Source organism: Eucalyptus grandis, chromosome 2 (assembly GCF_016545825.1).
Source record: "Eucalyptus grandis isolate ANBG69807.140 chromosome 2, ASM1654582v1, whole genome shotgun sequence".
Lineage (NCBI taxonomy): Eukaryota > Viridiplantae > Streptophyta > Magnoliopsida > Myrtales > Myrtaceae > Eucalyptus > Eucalyptus grandis.
In genome coordinates this window covers 46,333,490-46,350,050 of record NC_052613.1, presented here as the reverse complement: position 1 = coordinate 46,350,050, position 16,561 = coordinate 46,333,490, and the positions used below count along the sequence as shown (strand labels likewise).

Here is a 16,561-nt window from a genome sequence, read left to right as displayed (position 1 = left end):
TTTCATATGCTCATTGTCTTCTCAATGCAGAAATGTTTAGTTGTTTAGTTGGTATCGCGAGATCAGCAAATATTAGGTAATTCTAGTTCTAGAGGGTTACGATTTGTTTGGCGCTCTAATCCGCCTGTTGTTGGAGGTGACATCGACGGAGGGGAGCAGCGGGCGGCCTTGGTGGAGGGCGGATGTGGTGATGGTGAGGCAGGCTGCTGAGGGAGAGAGAAGGTAGGCCTGGTGATGGCGAAAGCCTTCAAAGTGGGAACTAGGAAAAAAGCAAAGGCCGACGTGTACTAGCCGCTCCCCTTGTAAGCGTAGCGGGATGGACAATGCTAGGGATGTCCTGCAAAGTTAGCGTACGAACTGTCGAGATAGAGACGCTTATCTAGATATTAACATGACCTACTCATTCAACATGCTCAACTCGCTACTCTTTGTAACGGGAGTCTTCGATGGGAAGAGATGGAGATTGATGACAATCAATTCTTCGAATTTCATAATGCGAACCAACAAATGAAATTCGCTCACCGATTAGCCTTTTTTTTATTTACCGAACTCTTGTTCCGATCAATATTTCTCTTAAACAAACTTTCGAAATATGATGTAATCGCAGCCATTACTGTGTAAATAGTAGTAATATGAACTCAGGCCCAAACCGTGGGCTTTAGGCCCTTCTTAATTCGGAAGCAGCACATAGTAACTAGTAGGTCAAGAGAAAAGCGTGGGCCCCCTCCCACAACAAATTCTTTCCGACACCCCCACCAAAACCTGAACAAATCCGTAACTAATCAGCATTCCGACCTCCTCTCCATCGGAAAGAATCGCAGACAATTGTAACGAAAAGACATCGGATCCCCAGGAAAAAAAAAAGACTTCAAATTCCCGATTCGGAGCCGTTTCCTCCCTCCCTCTCGCCGGATCCCGCCTCCCCTGTAATCTCCGTCCGCCGGCAGCTAGATCGGAGAAGAGAAACCTCTCCCTCTCCCTCTCCCTCTCCCCCTCGCGGGATCCATTTCCATTTCCATTTCCATGTCTTGGATAGCTGCGATCCTGCTGCTGTTGCATCTGGCGCCACTGGTCTTCCACCGAGCGACGGCGTCTCCGCCCTGGGCCGCCGCCGGATCGCGCTCGATCCTGCGGGCCGCCGCCGCCGATGGCCCCGCCGCGGATTACGCCGTCGAGTTGAACGCCACCAACTTCGACGCCGCCCTCGCGGCAACTCCCGCAACTTACGCCGTCGTCGAGTTCTTCGCCCACTGGTCAGTGCTTTCTCTCTACCTCCCGATAGCATCTTTTGGGCCGCGTGCGTGCGTGAGTTCGGCGATGCCTCGCCGTTTGATTTGACTAGGAGCGCCGTTCGGCGCGATTCATTTCCCGTTCGGGAACCTGTCTCTCCGGTGAAATGATTAGTGTTAGGTGGTATAGAAACGTTTCTGGTAGTATTGAGATCGGGTTAGTTGGCGTGCCTTTGTTAGCTCTACCGGCGTTGCATCTGATACGTGGTGGTAGTTTTTGAGCTAATAAAGTAGAGCATGTTCCTTTGTTACTCCATTGCTCATGAGCAACTGAAGACTGCGAGAGATGTCAGCTTCCGTTTGGCTGTGTTGAAAATTTATATTTTCACTTGAATTAGGTACTTGGTAGCACGAGGAAACAAATTGTGGTCGTTGGGGGAAAGCCGGTTGACTCACGTAGGATGGATTTTTATCGAGCAGCCAGCGTAGTGGTAGCTCTGAAGCATGTTCAGTAAACAAAAATTAAGTCAGGGCTGAACGTTTATGTATATTTTTCTGCTGGTCATCAGGGAGATATTGTCATGACCATCTTCATATATTGATCAGCCTTTATTTTAAGTCAGAGAGAGCAGCAAGCTGCCAAGAACCATTAAACAGTGAGGCTATGGTGGTACTCATCACTAAAAATGTCTATCTGTGGTGGTTGGTGAGATAAAGGACTGAATGTTGTGTAGTGATTATGGAATTTGTTCATTCAAACATTTGTGGAGCATCATCTTGCTGTTGCTTTGCTGCATATCAATGAGCCCTTCATGGTTAAGCTGCAGAAAATATTAACTGAAATATTGACTCGGATTGACCTTATTACCAGCATTGGTTCATGCAACCCTTTGGTTTCTTGATATGGATATCATGTTGGAAAATTATTAGAGCCAATAGGAGCATCAATTGAAAGAGTAGAGACGAAAAAATCATGCGACTCATGGGTTTATCGGAGACATCATGGATGAGTTGCTCAAAATAATGAATTTTAAGGACAACGTGGTATTTTATGATGCAGGCTTTCACCCCAATGCTTTCCCTTTGCTATGAGTTGGCCTGTAATACTAGGAGAGCAGATAGCTGCAACTGATCATAGTACTAAATACTAACACACCTGATAGCTTGAATATGATTGCCCAATTGAGTAAAACACCAACTTACCAAATCAGCGACCAACTCTCCATTCTCAAGTAATGATCTTTAAGATGACCTTTGCAAGCATGGACCCTGCATGCTTTAGATGGAAGGTAGAATTTCATCTGGCTTCACATGTTCTGGCTGGTTAACTGGTGGAAATATGTTAGATTTCACTTAGCCTATGTTGTTATGCCATCCTGTGTTTTGGCAATATGGCATCTGAGATTGAATTAGTTTGATTAACTGATTCTGCTATGCCTGATCAATGGTAAAACACAATTTTAGACAATATGTAGCAGCTAAATAAGTGCTTGCTTAAGTTGCTGGTCTTTTGAATTCTAGAAACCAGGTTGCTCACTTTGATTAATTCTTATGCTGGGATACATTTGACATAAAATTTGTAGATTTGCCTTCTGCCAACATGTTGAGGTGGCAACAACTGCCCTTACCCTCTAGGTATATAGGTATAATTGCTCATGCAACAGCATGACAGGTTCCAAATGCTTTAGTGAATTTCAAAATGTTCAGTTATGCATTGCAGGTACGTTAAATTGTAATTCTAGGCTTCTACCGAAAGACAAGCTCTGAGCTTCTCTCTCTCTCTCTCTCTCTCTCTCTCTCACGCATGCGTGTCCAACGAGTTTGAGTGTTCATGTGTGTGTTTATGTCGGTTTCTTTGTGTGGCAGCGTAGATGTATGGATTAGTGGCTGGGTGTGTATAACTGAATTTCTGATTGCTGTTGATTATTGATCTTGCAGGTGTCCTGCATGTAGAAATTACAAGGTACTATCTGCTAGTGCTACATATCAAATATTGAATTCTTTATTTTTTTTTCTCTTAATAACTTTTTAAGATTCAATTTTGTAGCCGCAATATGAGAAGGTGGCCAGACTTTTCAATGGACCTGATGCAGTGCATCCCGGGATAGTTTTGATGACAAGAGTAGACTGCGCACTGAGGGTACTTAAAATTATTGTGTCAGCATTTCATTCTATTCCAAATACTGTTGCTTCGAAATACTCTGCTTTGCAGACAAAAAAAATGCAGGAAAACTCTGGTTTCCTTTAGAGAGGTATTTATGTCCAGACTTGTGGTATGATGGATCAGAACTGGCATGGTTGTGCAAAATCATTTAGGAATTTCGAATTGGATAGGTAATTGTGTTGGCAAATATCTGATGTGCAGGTTGCTAGTATTAGACAATGAAATTTTTATCAAAAGGAAAATGAATGATTTGCAATTTTTGCTACTGATAAACATGGATGGTCCACTACTTGAAAGCCACCACTTTTTTGTACCATCCATCTATTTGAAAATTGAAAATGCTGGCCCCTTGCCGTTTCACTTATTTATGTTGTACTATAGATTGACCTGCTTATGCGGTCTTTGCTGGAATCTCTTTAATACATGATTCAGCTATTTGGTCCATTTTGATTGTTTGGCAGAGCAGATAAACAACAAACTTTGTGATAAATTTTCTGTGAGTCATTATCCTATGCTCTTCTGGGGGCCTCCTTCCAAGTTTGTTGCTGCCGGTTGGGAACCTAAACAAGAGAAAAGTGAGATACGTGCAATTGATGATGGACGCACTGCAGAACGCCTGTTAAATTGGATCAATAAGCAAATGGGCAGGTAGGAAGTATTTCTAGTATTTTCTGGTTAGAAAGTGATTATTCGTGGTACATCATTCATCTTATAAGTTCTTGGACATTCTAACAAATGCATCCAGCTACTTAAATTCCTTTTGTCAACCAGAGATAAGTTTATCCTTTCATTTTTGGAATGTATTAACAAATTAGTCATCTGTAGATTTTAGATTCCCAGATTGACAGCTAAATTATATGCAAATAACATAAAATAGGCTTTTCAAGTTTGATCAACTTATATTTGTTGTGCTTGGTAGTTCAGTAGATGCTGATTCACTTATATATATATTTGTGGGGATGGAATCAGAATGTATACTGAATAGTCACTATTGTCAGAGTGAAATCGAGAATTCATATGAGGACCTCATTATTAGATGTCAATCAGGGAGCTACATTACTTTTGGGTTGAGACATGTCTAATCTTCGAAGTGAAGTGGGCTTTACCTTTCTTTTCACATTTGTGGACGACGATCTTGTCTATCTGAGTTATTTGAGCCACATATTAAGTACTGCAAAGTTAAACTTTGACTTCTCATTTTTTTTCTCTACTGTTCAATACTGAATGTACAGCTCATATGGTTTGGATGATGAGAAATTTGAAAATGAGCATCTCTCGTCAAATATTTCAGACCCTGAACAGGTGGGATCATCATAGTCCAAATAGTTCTTTTTTATCTAATTATACTCTTCTGTACTACTATTGACTATGAAATGGTTAACTGAAGATTGCACGGGCTGTATATGATGTTGAGGAGGCCACAGTCACTGCCTTTGACATCATTTTAGAGCACAAGGTGCAATTTATTTACCTTTGATATGGTTCTGTGAGACCTAATCTGGCGTCTTTCCATTTTTTACTGAATCCCTTACATTGTTTTCAATTTCATTTCTGGTCCTCTCCATATATAACATGAAAAAGATCAAGTCGGAAACTCGGGCTTCACTCATACAATTTCTGCAACTTCTGGTTGTGCATCACCCTTCGAGGCGGTTAGTTCACATTCTTTATTTTGCAACTATGATTGCCATTAATGTTCTGCCTCACTAGTTTTTGACTTAGACTGTCTGTTTTAGGTGTCGTCAGGGTAGTGCGGAAGTTCTTGTCAACTTTGATCACTTTTATCCCTTGGATATGCTGATGCTTGACAGACAGGAAGTTTCTAGTGGTGGTGACAAGACAGCCATTCATAATTTCCAGATATGTGGAAAAGAAGTTCCTCGTGGATATTGGGTAGGTACACTGTTAATTCTATTTTCATACTTATTTTTAAATTTGCATTCTCTACTTTCGTTAAATTCTGGATATCTCTGTGTGAGATTTATGAACTTTTTGCATCTGATCAGTGTTTATGTATTTAAATAATAATAGCAGGGCACTTCTAATTAATGTTTGTTGAAATGTCTTTTAATTCATTGAGGTTAGGCTACTACGGTTGGGGGAAAGAGAGAAACAACACAGTAATGGCAGATCTAATCGTGATTTTGAGGAGTGCAGAAAAGATTTCCAACGTGCTGTAGCCTAGAGACATATAAACCAGTTTTACACATCATCTTAAAGCCCATCCTTAGTGTCCATTTCTCATGGTTCATTAGTAACAGAAGTTTCGTTGCTTGAACATTTTATATCTGCATGATATGTTATCCAGTGTGATCTTTTTAAGCAATCAGGTTCTTCTTACTCCAAACTTTTATGCCTTGCCAAAAGTGATTAGGTCGTCTGATCCTCAGCCTAAAGCACAAGAATGGAATTATAATAGGTAGAGCTGCGGTAGTTTCATAAGGTGCTTGTCAGTGTTATAACTTGCCTTTGGACTCTGGTAGTGATGCCTTTTACTTGGGAATAATGTTGGACTTCAATGATTTGGTGTGACTTGTCAAGTCTTAATGAGATAAGAAAGAAAATGTGAAAAGGTTACAAATAAAGGTTGAACCCTGAAGGAAAGGAGGTTAGCTCATGCAAATCACAAGGTTCATTAAGCAATTAGTAACCTGATTTCTGGTCTAGGATGCTATAATGGTACCGGCCATAGAAATTCACAATATTCAGAGTCGCCTTCATGCAATTGACACTCTGGCAGTGCATCAAACAGTAAACATGATGGGTTTGTGACTTCCCCAAGTGCTAGTAAAAGAGAAAGTGAGATGATACATAAGTGGAGAGCACCTCTGAAACTAGGTGATTTAGTTGTTGAAGAGCAGTCATCGATTTTGCAACAATAGCAGTCGGGTATTGTGCCTCAGCCCACTAGAGCTGGGTGCCAAAATAAGCCGATGTTTTTATCTTCATCCTTTTCACACCATGCTCATACAAATTGACAAAGTGTTGGACTTAATGATAGAAGAAACTTTTTTGTCTGATTATTTCACATTTCCCTCGCGCTGGAATTTCAATTACCTATACGTTTCAGCAGCTAAATTTTGGCATTCGTCGTGTTTTGTTGCAGATGTTCTGCCGTGGCAGCAAGAATGATACTAGAGGATTTAGGTATTATTGTTCTCCTTTATTTGAAGCCTGACTCATCACTCTCACCTAAGCATCATTTTTGGAAGGTTCAGTATAATGTGGCAGAAGCTCATGTCATTTCTTGCTACACTTTTTAATTCAGCCGATTTGGTTCTTTTGCAGCTGTGGATTGTGGGTGCTTCTTCATTCTCTATCTGTAAGAATTGAAGATGGAGAGAGTCAGTTTGCATTTGGAGCCATATGCGATTTTATCCACAACTTTTTCATCTGTGAGGAGTGTCGCCAACATTTCTATACAATGTGTTCAAGGTACAACTATCTAATAACCATGTGCTTAAGCTCTTTTAGTATTATTACCATTTACCATGTGCAAATATTTTCTTCAGTGTTTCTACTCCATTCAAGACAACACGTGATTTTGCACTTTGGTTGTGGAGTACGCATAACAAAGTAAATGAGAGATTGATGAAAGATGAAGCTTCTCTAGGCACTGCCGATCCAGAGTTTCCAAAGATCATTTGGCCTCCAAAACAGCTTTGCTCATCTTGTCATCAGTCTGACAGTCGAAGGAATGATGGTTCTATTAATATTGACTGGGACCAGGATGAGGTTTTTAAATTTCTGAAGCAGTACTATGGGAAGACCCTTGTGTCTATTTACCAGAAGAAAGATATTATTCAGAAGGATGGAGCTACTGGAGCTCTGGAAGATTCAGCGGCCTCAACAAATGCGATTGTGGTGCCTATCGGAGCTGCGTTAGCAATTGCTGTTGCTAGCTGTGCCTTTGGAGCCCTTGCATGCTACTGGCGTTCACGGCAGAAGAATCGGAAGTATTACCACCATTTACACTCTTATAAAAACATATGATTTTGAGTAGGTACTTATCAGTTTAGGGAAAATAACTAAAGAATTTTATAGCGGGTAAACGGGCAAAAATGTTCCCGGATGCTAGGATTGCTGATCCTTTATTTTGGAATTTGAAAAAAGAGTTTTTTTTTTTTTTTTGGAGGGGAGGGGGTGTTTGTTTGTTTGGAGTTAGATTTTCTTATTTCTTTTCTGTTTCCTTCAACGACGTTTCAGGCCAAGAAGAAGCTGGAATTAACATATTTTTTGACGGACAGTCGTTACACACACTGAGGTGCCAAAAAAAAACCAAAGGTAAAATCAACCTCAGCAATAGGAATTCCCTGAATGCTCCCGCACCAGTTGGCCCGTTACACAGTTACTGCCTTTTGAAGGTCCGATATGGATTGTACAGATACTTTTTGGACAAAATTACATGATTTTAGATGAGATTGTGCGATTCTGTGGCATAGTTAATGTAAGTGTTCTGAAAGTATGGTAGAGGGTGACCCGTGGGTGTCGCCATTGATTTCTGAGTTGGAATTTTCTCTTGTACTTGTGCTTTACGGAGTTGTACATTGATGATTGAGCGGGATTGTTTCTCGCTTAAGGAGAATTAGTTGCTTTTCATGGCCAAGGAGCAATGTTTGTTTATGGTTCATGAAGAGAGAAGCTTTCAAAACGTAGGACCAGATGCGTGGGCACTAGGAAGGGATGATCTAATAGCATATGCCTGTACCTGTTTCTCCCTGTCTATTTTCATCTTACTATATGATTGAATTCTATACTTTAAAGACGAGTCATATAATTGATTCCAATAATGGGTTATGGCACCTTCTCCTCCTTTTTGTTCGATCGAATTGGAATGAATTGTCATACCTCTACATCCGGTGAGCGCCCGAATGAGCACGACGGAGCGATCGCGGAGCTTTGAATGTGCAAGCTGGATCCTCATTAGCCTTAAGCACGTTCCTCATTCCGCATTCACAATTCTTTGACAGGGCTGGGAGATCTCTCCATGCAGGCCAATCTTCTTGAAGTTTGATGATTGGATCGATCTGCTTGCAATTCCTGTTCACGTCAATAGGAGTATTCAAGCTCTTAGCTGCACTGTAAGCGTGTACGTACTGCGATTTATAAGATGTAGATTCAAAATTGCCAAAAAAAAAAAGAAAAAAAAGAAGCAAATGCAAAATGATGAAATCCGCATCAGCCTCTGAGGTCAGTTTCGTCATTGCACAGTTACTGCCAAAAAACCGTAACTATTTCTAACTAACCAAACGGTGCAGGTGCAATCTCCCGCCAAATCTTCGGGCTCGTCAATGAGAAGCCCTTCTGCTCATTTCATTCTCAGTGCTCCACCTTCAATCGGAGCCAACCAAACTGAGAAACCACTCTCTCCCCCAAGCTTCCTCGATCAATGGCGTCCTTACCCTTCGTCCTCTTCGTCGCCGCCGCCGCCGCCGTCCTCGCCGTCGTCCCTCCGCTCTCCCTCTCCTCCGCCCCTCACTCCGACTCCCTCCATCAAGCCGCCCGGATCCTCTCCGGCGCCCGCTTCACGTCGATGGCTCTGACCCTCGAGCTCGTCTCTCAGACGTCGGTCGTCCCGCGCTCTCAGTCCCTGACCATCTTCGCCCCCCGCGACGCCGCCTTCTCCCGGTCTGGCCAGCCCTCGCTCTCCCTCCTCCAGTTCCACTTCGCTCCGCTCCCTCTTTCCCATCGCTTCCTCGCTTCGCTTCCCTACGGCACCGCCGTCCCGACCGCGCTGGGCAACCGCTCCCTCATCGTCACTTCGCTGCCGGGCGACCCGTCCATTTCCCTCAACGGCGTCAAGATCGACGGCTTGCCCCTGTTCGCCGACAAGTCCCTGACGGTTTTCGGAGTTGAGAGGTTCTTCGACCCAGGTTTCGAGCTCTCTTCGCCCGTGCAGGGACCCACGCTGGATCTGAACTGCGTCCCCTCGCTGAAGAGGGGAAACCGCGCGGGCTTTCCGGGCGATGGCTCGTTCCACGAGGCTTCGAGAAAGATGAAATCTTCAGGGTATTCTGTGATGGGTTCTATCCTCGGAATGCAGCTTCTGGGGTTCGAGTATCGGACTGCTACGTTGACTCTGTTCGCTCCAGTCGACCAGGCGATGACGCATAACAAGGGCAACTTCAGCGAGGACGCTTCGATCTTTCTTCAGCACGTGGTTCGGTGTAAGCTCCTGCGGAGTGATCTGACTGAGTTCAGTAATGGGCCTGCGCTGCCGACGTACAAGAAAGGGTACGGCATTCGCATCGCGAAATCCGGCGACACCTTCATGGTTAATAAGGTGGCCATCGAGCACCCGGAGTTGTACGTGAACGAGTGGATCGTCGTCCATGGGGTTCGCGAGATGATCGGAGCGAAAAGCAGGGCGGTGGACAAAGGGGGGCACAAGGCGGCGCACAAGGGGTCCAAAAAGAGTGGCCATTTCGAGGGAAAGGGATGGGCGACGTGGCAGTTTCGGGTCTGGATCGCCATCTTCCTACTGGTCTCTGCTCAATTCTGTTGTTGAGTTCTGGTCGATCCGTTGCATTTCTAGTTAAACGTGCATATGGTTTTGAAGAGATATGACAATGCAGAAAAGGGTACAGTGTCAAGGAGATGCTGATCTACAGAGGAATTTTAATTCAGTGTCCATGGTACCTCTATTTTCTTTGCCGTTCCCCAGAGAAAATTCTTAATTGATGAATACACCTTATGCTTTTCAATTTTCTTTGCTTCTCTCTTCTTATGCCTCCTACTCACTAGCCTTTATCATACAGAAAATTGCTTTTGCTTTCTGAAGCACATAGATTTTCTATAAACGGGCAGCGTCGCTCTATCGGGCCCCAAATTTCACCTGAAGATGGCCGCAGCCTAAATACTTGGAAATATCCTTCCACGGAAGAGTCGCTTCCCAGCTGGAAAACCGGTGAATTACCGGAGGTGCTAAAAGATAATCATACTAACAAGCAACTCTAATAAGTAGATGCCGTGAATTGCACATTCGCAAGCCACGTTTTCTTTTGGGAGAAAAGAAACAAGAATGAAATCACTACATGCTAGCAACAGGATACAGTCGAAAAGGCTTTACCCCTCAAAAACTCAAAGTGAAGCTTTGCCCCACTTGGTTTTTTTCCTGCCGTGGGAGGACGCTCGAACTATAAAAAGTGGAAAAAGTAAACTACACACTTTTATAATGATCCTACCATTCGATCTAAAATACACTACTCGTGTTGGATGACCCAGTATCACGGCGAACATTATTGTTGTTGCCGCCGTTGATATTGTTGTCATTAGTATCGCTCCTGAAGTTCCTGCAGACTTTGATTGGTAAGGAAAGCTTCGCAAACACCTCCTCCCTTTGGGGGCGGTTTGCATAGAGTATCCAGAGGACAAGGCATAGCATGACTCCTATAGAGATCAAGCCCAGTCCGGCATTGACCAACATCAGATGACTTTCCAGAGGAGGACAATGAGTGGTGGTTATCTCCTGGAACGTGTCCCTCACGAAGTCGCAATTTTGAAGGCTAAGTAGAGGAGGGGCGTAGTGCTCAAGTGCATAACTTTCATTCACCGCCTCCACTAACTGCGTGTAAATTGTAGGGGTGATTCTACCGGGTGTAGTGCATATGCCATAAGCAGATACTTGGCATGTGTAATTCTCCCAGACCTGAATACATTTCAAAAGAAATGGAGAAGTCAAAAAATCTATTGAGGCTAATAATGCAACCAGTTGAAGTACAAGGAAAGGGACTAGGCGTTGCTTGGTGATCGTTTCTCTTAAACTACTGCAGCTTATTGAGAGCAACAAGGCAAGCAAAGGATGTTTTTAGTGATTTTCACCCACTAGTACAGAACTTCAACAAAAACCGTGAAAGACTAACTACTTTGGGATTTAGTTATCATGAAGAATACAAAAGGGAAATCCCAAAAGTATTTCATCAGTGAAAGGAAAGCAGACAAATGCACAGGATCACTGGATCTCACATTTGCAGGTGTGACTTAGCTTCAAAGTAATTGTTCTCAGAAGTATATGTGTTAGAGAAACGAGAAAGACAAAATTTAACCACTAATAATGAATAAAAGAAATATCAACAACAACCCAAACCAGGTCTTTTTTTGACAAAAGCATCAGATGTGGACCTCGTGAATAATTAAAATTATCATTTTTAACAGCTTTAACTTAAGCACCAAGGACCTAATGTGTCCCCACAAATGGGCATGTATTGCAACGGCTTGTTCTCTTAGTAGAAAGAGGAGGACAAAATAATGGCCAACAAGTATCATACCAAAGAAGCATTTGCAATGGACACTTCTTGCGGTCCACATTGGCGATCTTTCAGAGCAGAGTCAAATGGAGAGCAGAGAGGCGGCATCATAGGTCCGGACTGATTGTAGTAATAGAGATTGCCCTGGGCTGGGTATGTATTGGCATAGGTATATATAAATTGATTCACAACATTGACAATACCCGAGATGACTTGTTTACTCTGTACTAGTGTCTGATTTGTGGTTCTCTGGTCGACACAAGGAAGGATGTCACTAAGAGCAGATTCAGCATGGGGATTCTCCACCCATTCTTCCATTGCCATGCAAGTGTCAGAAATTGTACTGAGACAAAGAGGAGAAGCAATGGTTCAGTTTCTATCATTCCCAGTATTCTCATTCACATGACATGAATATATTCTCAAAGCATTAAAGATCTTAAGAAGGCATAGATTCAGGCAACAGGATTGATTTTTAGTCTAGTCATGAAAGGTACAACCAGTTAATATATTGGCAATGCAAGCAAAAGCTAAAAAGTTTTAGGATACAACACAAGAAAATGTATAACAGGACAAATAGAAGTAAATAATGAAGAAATGGGAACTGTTGGAGGTTCAAATTTAGAATATGAAACATCAAACCTCAAACATAAGAATGATATTACGAAAGTAATGAAGTCCGCATGCAGATTATGTCTCAGAGAAATAAATGAACTAATAAAGTCTAAATTCAGCTTGCACCTATATAGAAATCTACAAGCAGATCTTTCGTTTTATTGAATACAGAGGCTAGGGAGAATTGATGAAGATGCTTGCAGTGGAGTTCAGCATCTTACTTGTTGAAAATTACAAAAACTCCACAGAGGATGAAAGTAACAGCAACAAGTAGCCACCCACTTATGACAAATCTGCAAAGATAAGAGATAGCATATTAGACTCAAGTAATAAAACAATATTGAGAAAGAAATGCAAATCACTGTTGCATTGCAAAAAGATCATTGTCAATGCAAAAGCCTTACAAGTATATTGCATGCCGATGGCCAAGGACAGACAACACTGGCAGATGAAAATATAATGAATCAGAGGCAAGAAGACAAGGAGAAATAAAATCATACTGGTCAGATAGAGATTGTAAATAATAGCAGTGTGGCAGATACATACAAAGTCCAATGAGAGACAGCAGAAGCATCACAGCAGCCACAGTGATCAATGTTGAGCGCCTGCACAAATGCATCGAAAAAACTTATTGTTGCCTCAAATACCAATAAGAACTCGGTATGTTAAAGTGTTGCAAGGACAATACATACACTGCATTAAATACTCTTCTTATTTTTCCAGAGTTTTCGCTTGTCTTCTCTGCCAGAGTATCTGCCGCAGCATTTAAATCTTGATTCAACTTGTCTATATCACTCATGACATTGGATGGAAGGTAAATTTGGGCCACACTGATATTCTTCGCAAGAGACAAATACCCAGTAACATTTCTGAGTGTCTGCACCGTGTAGTCTGACTGGTTGACAACATATTTCAGAGTACTAAAAACTTCACCATGAAATTCATCCTGTCCAACAGATAGAAGTATACATCCAACCCTGTACATTTGAAGATTTAGAGTGTGTTAAGAAGAGCTTGAAAATGAACAGAAGATCCAAAAGTTTTAGAGTGCTGTTTACTTAAACATTCATGACTATTCTATCGGTAATGAAATTTGTAGATCAATTTTCAGATGTTATGTATCTTAGTTAAATTGGCAGAGGTCAATTACAGGAGTCTACCCTAGTGAGCACTCTTCTCACATGAGAAGGGAGAGGTGGGGAGTTTGATTCCCCATCTTTTCAAGGAGGGCTGGGGGGTGGGTACGTTTAATTTCAAATGTGGAGTTCAACTCTCACACTCTGTAAAGAGCTAAGGCAAAAATCTGATAGTAACTTTAGAGTTAGATTAGGACGAACAATATATATATTAGCAGAGGTCATTCTGTCAATCACATTACAACAGAAGGCCAAGTAAACAATAATAAGAATGAAAGAATAACAGTTCAAAGAGAATGTGAAGAAGAGAAAAGAGGCAAAATCTCCACATGAACAATCAATGGAATGCACGGAAATCTCTATCCTCTACCTCTTATGCACACACAATGTGTGGGTGATTTGCTAAAGAAGACAAAACTCACGAAAGTTGGAGACAGATAGAAACCACTTGGCAAGAAGTGAATGATGTGCTCATATGATCATATCAGACATGTTATTACTATAACATTAGTACATCCAACCAAGTTATACATGCACAAAAGAGGACCCCTAATCCAATTAAGTGAATTTCACTCCAATAAACCACCAAAAGTCAGAAAATTAACTGATGAAAGAATAAAAAAGAAAGAACAAAGAGAATGCAAATAATGGGAAAAAAGCCTTTACCAAATAAATAAATAAATGGGAAACAGGAAGCAAAAATACATTGACATTAACAATTTATCGATATGAGCTTGAAGTTGGGTTCTTACGCCGCGGCAGATGTGAAGAGAAGGAGCATTATGAGGCATATTCTTTGTGAATTGGGAGATCCCCTGTCTTTTATTGTCATTTGCCATCTGCAGCAATGATGTACCGGTAGAGCCACCCCGAAAAAAACAAACCATAGGACAGCAAGCACGAAACCAAAAGCACCTGTGAATGCAACAGACTGCAAAGAAAGATGGTTAGAAAAATCAGGTATATAGCAGAGATTTAACTTAATCTTAATGCAATAGAATCATTTAATATAACTACCCCGATGTGTCCTTGCAGATTGGAAATGATATGACACAAATCCAATCGATATGCGTCAAAATGCTGTAGACGACATCTGAAGTACAAATACATATGCCAACTTGATTTTGATCATGACAAGGCAGATGTCACAAGTATACAAAACACAAACTGTTGGATGTCATTTTATTATTGTTTTTCCTTGTCAGATTATAATCCAGACTAACAGAATTTGCAAGGTACCTTGGTGATTTAAACAGCAGAAACAGCTGTCTAGGGAGACAACAAGTAACTCTCAAAATGAAACGAAGGGATGCACTATCATGTGAGGCTTGCTTCCCTATCCATGCAACTGAAGAAACAGAGGCCTGACATCCAATTTAATGTCAGAGCAGTCACTGGGATTCGTAGAGTTTTGTATAGGTGAACAGTCAAATGCAAAACTTTAACCTAACTATTGGATCCACTTATACAACGAGGACACTTGAGTTATCCCAAAAATCATCAACTCAATCCACCATATTCATGTTTGCTAGTACATACACAAGGAACGAAGCAAAACAACAATACAATTTGGCTAGGTCCACTAGCACAAGAGAAAAACAAAGAGGAATAACTACTACGAGACTCAATGCTTCTAAATAATTTTAATGGTAGTACGTTAAGAAATGCTATGAACAAGAACTAAAAACCAGACTTACAGCCCAGTAATGCCGATTAGAAATGTCCCAACCATCTCGATAATGCTTAAACCCGCGAAGAATATCAGGCCTATTTGTTCTATTCCCCGCTAACACCAGTGTGCTCTGCGGACCACTCGCTTCTGGCCCAGGCGCTTCTGCAAGGGCAGTGTTCGAGATGCCATTTTTCCATGGCCCCAAATTCTCTTGACCTGCGGGTACAAACTATTAGACGACAAAGCACCAACTGCAATGCTGCAAATAATTGGAACAAGCACCAAGCTACTAAAAAACAAATACGAGTAACATAGTGCAGAGAATCTCAGGCCTGCCAATGCACTACATCATCTACTGAACCAGTACAACGCTTCAAACAAAGTAATACCCAGCTTTCTGGCAATCCCAACGACGAATCTTCTGCACATAACTGCTCAGCGGATGTAAAGTTACATGCGAAGAAAAGATTCTTCATCTCGCCTTAGCAACGAAACGAAAGGAAAATCACCGACAAGCCCATTCCAAGAACTGCCACTTCGCATAAAAAGAAAGAAACGCAAAGCTTCGAGATTTTAGCAAGATCATCGAAATCCTAGTAAAGTGACTGACCCAAGATGAACTTGAGCGGATCCTTGGCGAGTCCATGCCGGGTCGAAACAGAGTCATCTGCTATCGAGCTCGAAGAAGCCCACGAGAGAACCAAGAAAGCGATCAAGAGCCTTCCCATGTCTCGTGACCGCTTCCCCTCCTCTCCGGCGAACCCGATATCACTGGAGCGACCGGAGAAGAAGAAAAAGCATCTCCAAGATTCGGCCCCCGCGCCAAACCCCGGGAAAAAACCGAAACTTGGGAATTGGGCAACGGAGGGAGCGGTCAACAGAGCCAGCTGGTCATCAATCCGGCACCCAGAGCAAACCAAGAGTCAGATGGGCGGAGATTGAATGCGAAAAGCCGACCCATTCACAGCATATAAAAGAGAAAGACAAGGAGAGAGACGGGAACAGGGAGTCACATGGTGGGAGGAGTGACAAGAGAGGAAAAAAAGGCGGGTGTGAATGCCACCACCAAAGGACCCTCTCTCTCTCTCTCTCTCTCTCTCTCTAACTCCGCGTTCCCTGTGCATTAACGAAGCAGCAGAGATAAGCAGTGTGGGCTTTTCTTCTTTATCGATATCTACTGTTGCTTACCCCACCTGATATCTTTTGTCTACTTCTGCTTTTTCCCCTTCTCTCTCTCGCTTTTCTGGCTCCCTTTCTTTCTTTTTTTTTGCCGCTTTTCATAGGCTTAATCTATCATGTTAAATCAGCCACTGAGATTATAGCGATAAACTAGAGTATCTTTCCCCTGAATTGCTTACGCCTAATCAGCCTTCACTTTAACATATGGAGACAAACATCTGGTGCAGTCAAGCGCACCGAATCCTCTCACCACACTGCCAGCCATCCTTGCATAGCGCGCACGAGATCATGTGTGACTCCACATAATCCACCGGATCCGCGAA

General features: G+C 42.2%; 3 protein-coding genes across 6 annotated transcripts; 2 read left to right on the top strand and 1 right to left on the bottom strand.

Annotated features, from left to right (window-relative positions):
* Positions 1-763: 763 nt before the first annotated feature.
* Positions 764-8,156, top strand: LOC104433186 (sulfhydryl oxidase 2). Of its 4 annotated transcripts, none has more exons than XM_010045857.3 (12): positions 764-1,253; positions 3,168-3,192; positions 3,277-3,369; positions 3,860-4,041; positions 4,626-4,695; positions 4,781-4,849; positions 4,975-5,045; positions 5,130-5,286; positions 6,500-6,540; positions 6,682-6,828; positions 6,906-7,396; positions 7,600-8,156. In XM_010045857.3, the coding sequence occupies exons 1-11, from the start codon at positions 1,024-1,026 to the stop codon at positions 7,384-7,386; spliced, it is 1,566 nt and encodes a 521-aa protein (XP_010044159.2). In that variant the 5' UTR covers positions 764-1,023; the 3' UTR covers positions 7,387-7,396; positions 7,600-8,156. The 4 variants fall into 4 exon arrangements, with proteins under 4 accessions (XP_010044159.2, XP_010044158.2, XP_010044161.2 ...); XM_010045859.3 differs by having other exon boundaries at positions 765-1,253; positions 6,906-7,349; XM_039307278.1 differs by having other exon boundaries at positions 1,235-1,253; positions 3,277-3,563; positions 3,855-4,041.
* A 508-nt stretch (positions 8,157-8,664) lies between these two features.
* On the top strand, positions 8,665-10,044 carry LOC104435500 (putative fasciclin-like arabinogalactan protein 20). The gene has a single exon (XM_039307295.1). It carries the CDS (start codon positions 8,783-8,785, stop codon positions 9,899-9,901), a length of 1,119 nt encoding a protein of 372 aa, XP_039163229.1. The 5' UTR covers positions 8,665-8,782; the 3' UTR covers positions 9,902-10,044.
* A 281-nt stretch (positions 10,045-10,325) lies between these two features.
* On the bottom strand, positions 10,326-16,179 carry LOC104433187. The gene is made up of 9 exons (XM_010045862.3): positions 15,670-16,179; positions 15,085-15,275; positions 14,140-14,318; positions 12,944-13,228; positions 12,798-12,856; positions 12,656-12,692; positions 12,473-12,544; positions 11,661-11,982; positions 10,326-11,041 (listed from the first exon to the last, which is right to left on the bottom strand). Exons 1-9 carry the CDS (start codon positions 15,785-15,787, stop codon positions 10,586-10,588), a joined length of 1,719 nt encoding a protein of 572 aa, XP_010044164.2. The 5' UTR covers positions 15,788-16,179; the 3' UTR covers positions 10,326-10,585.
* Between the last annotated feature and the right edge of the window lie 382 nt (positions 16,180-16,561).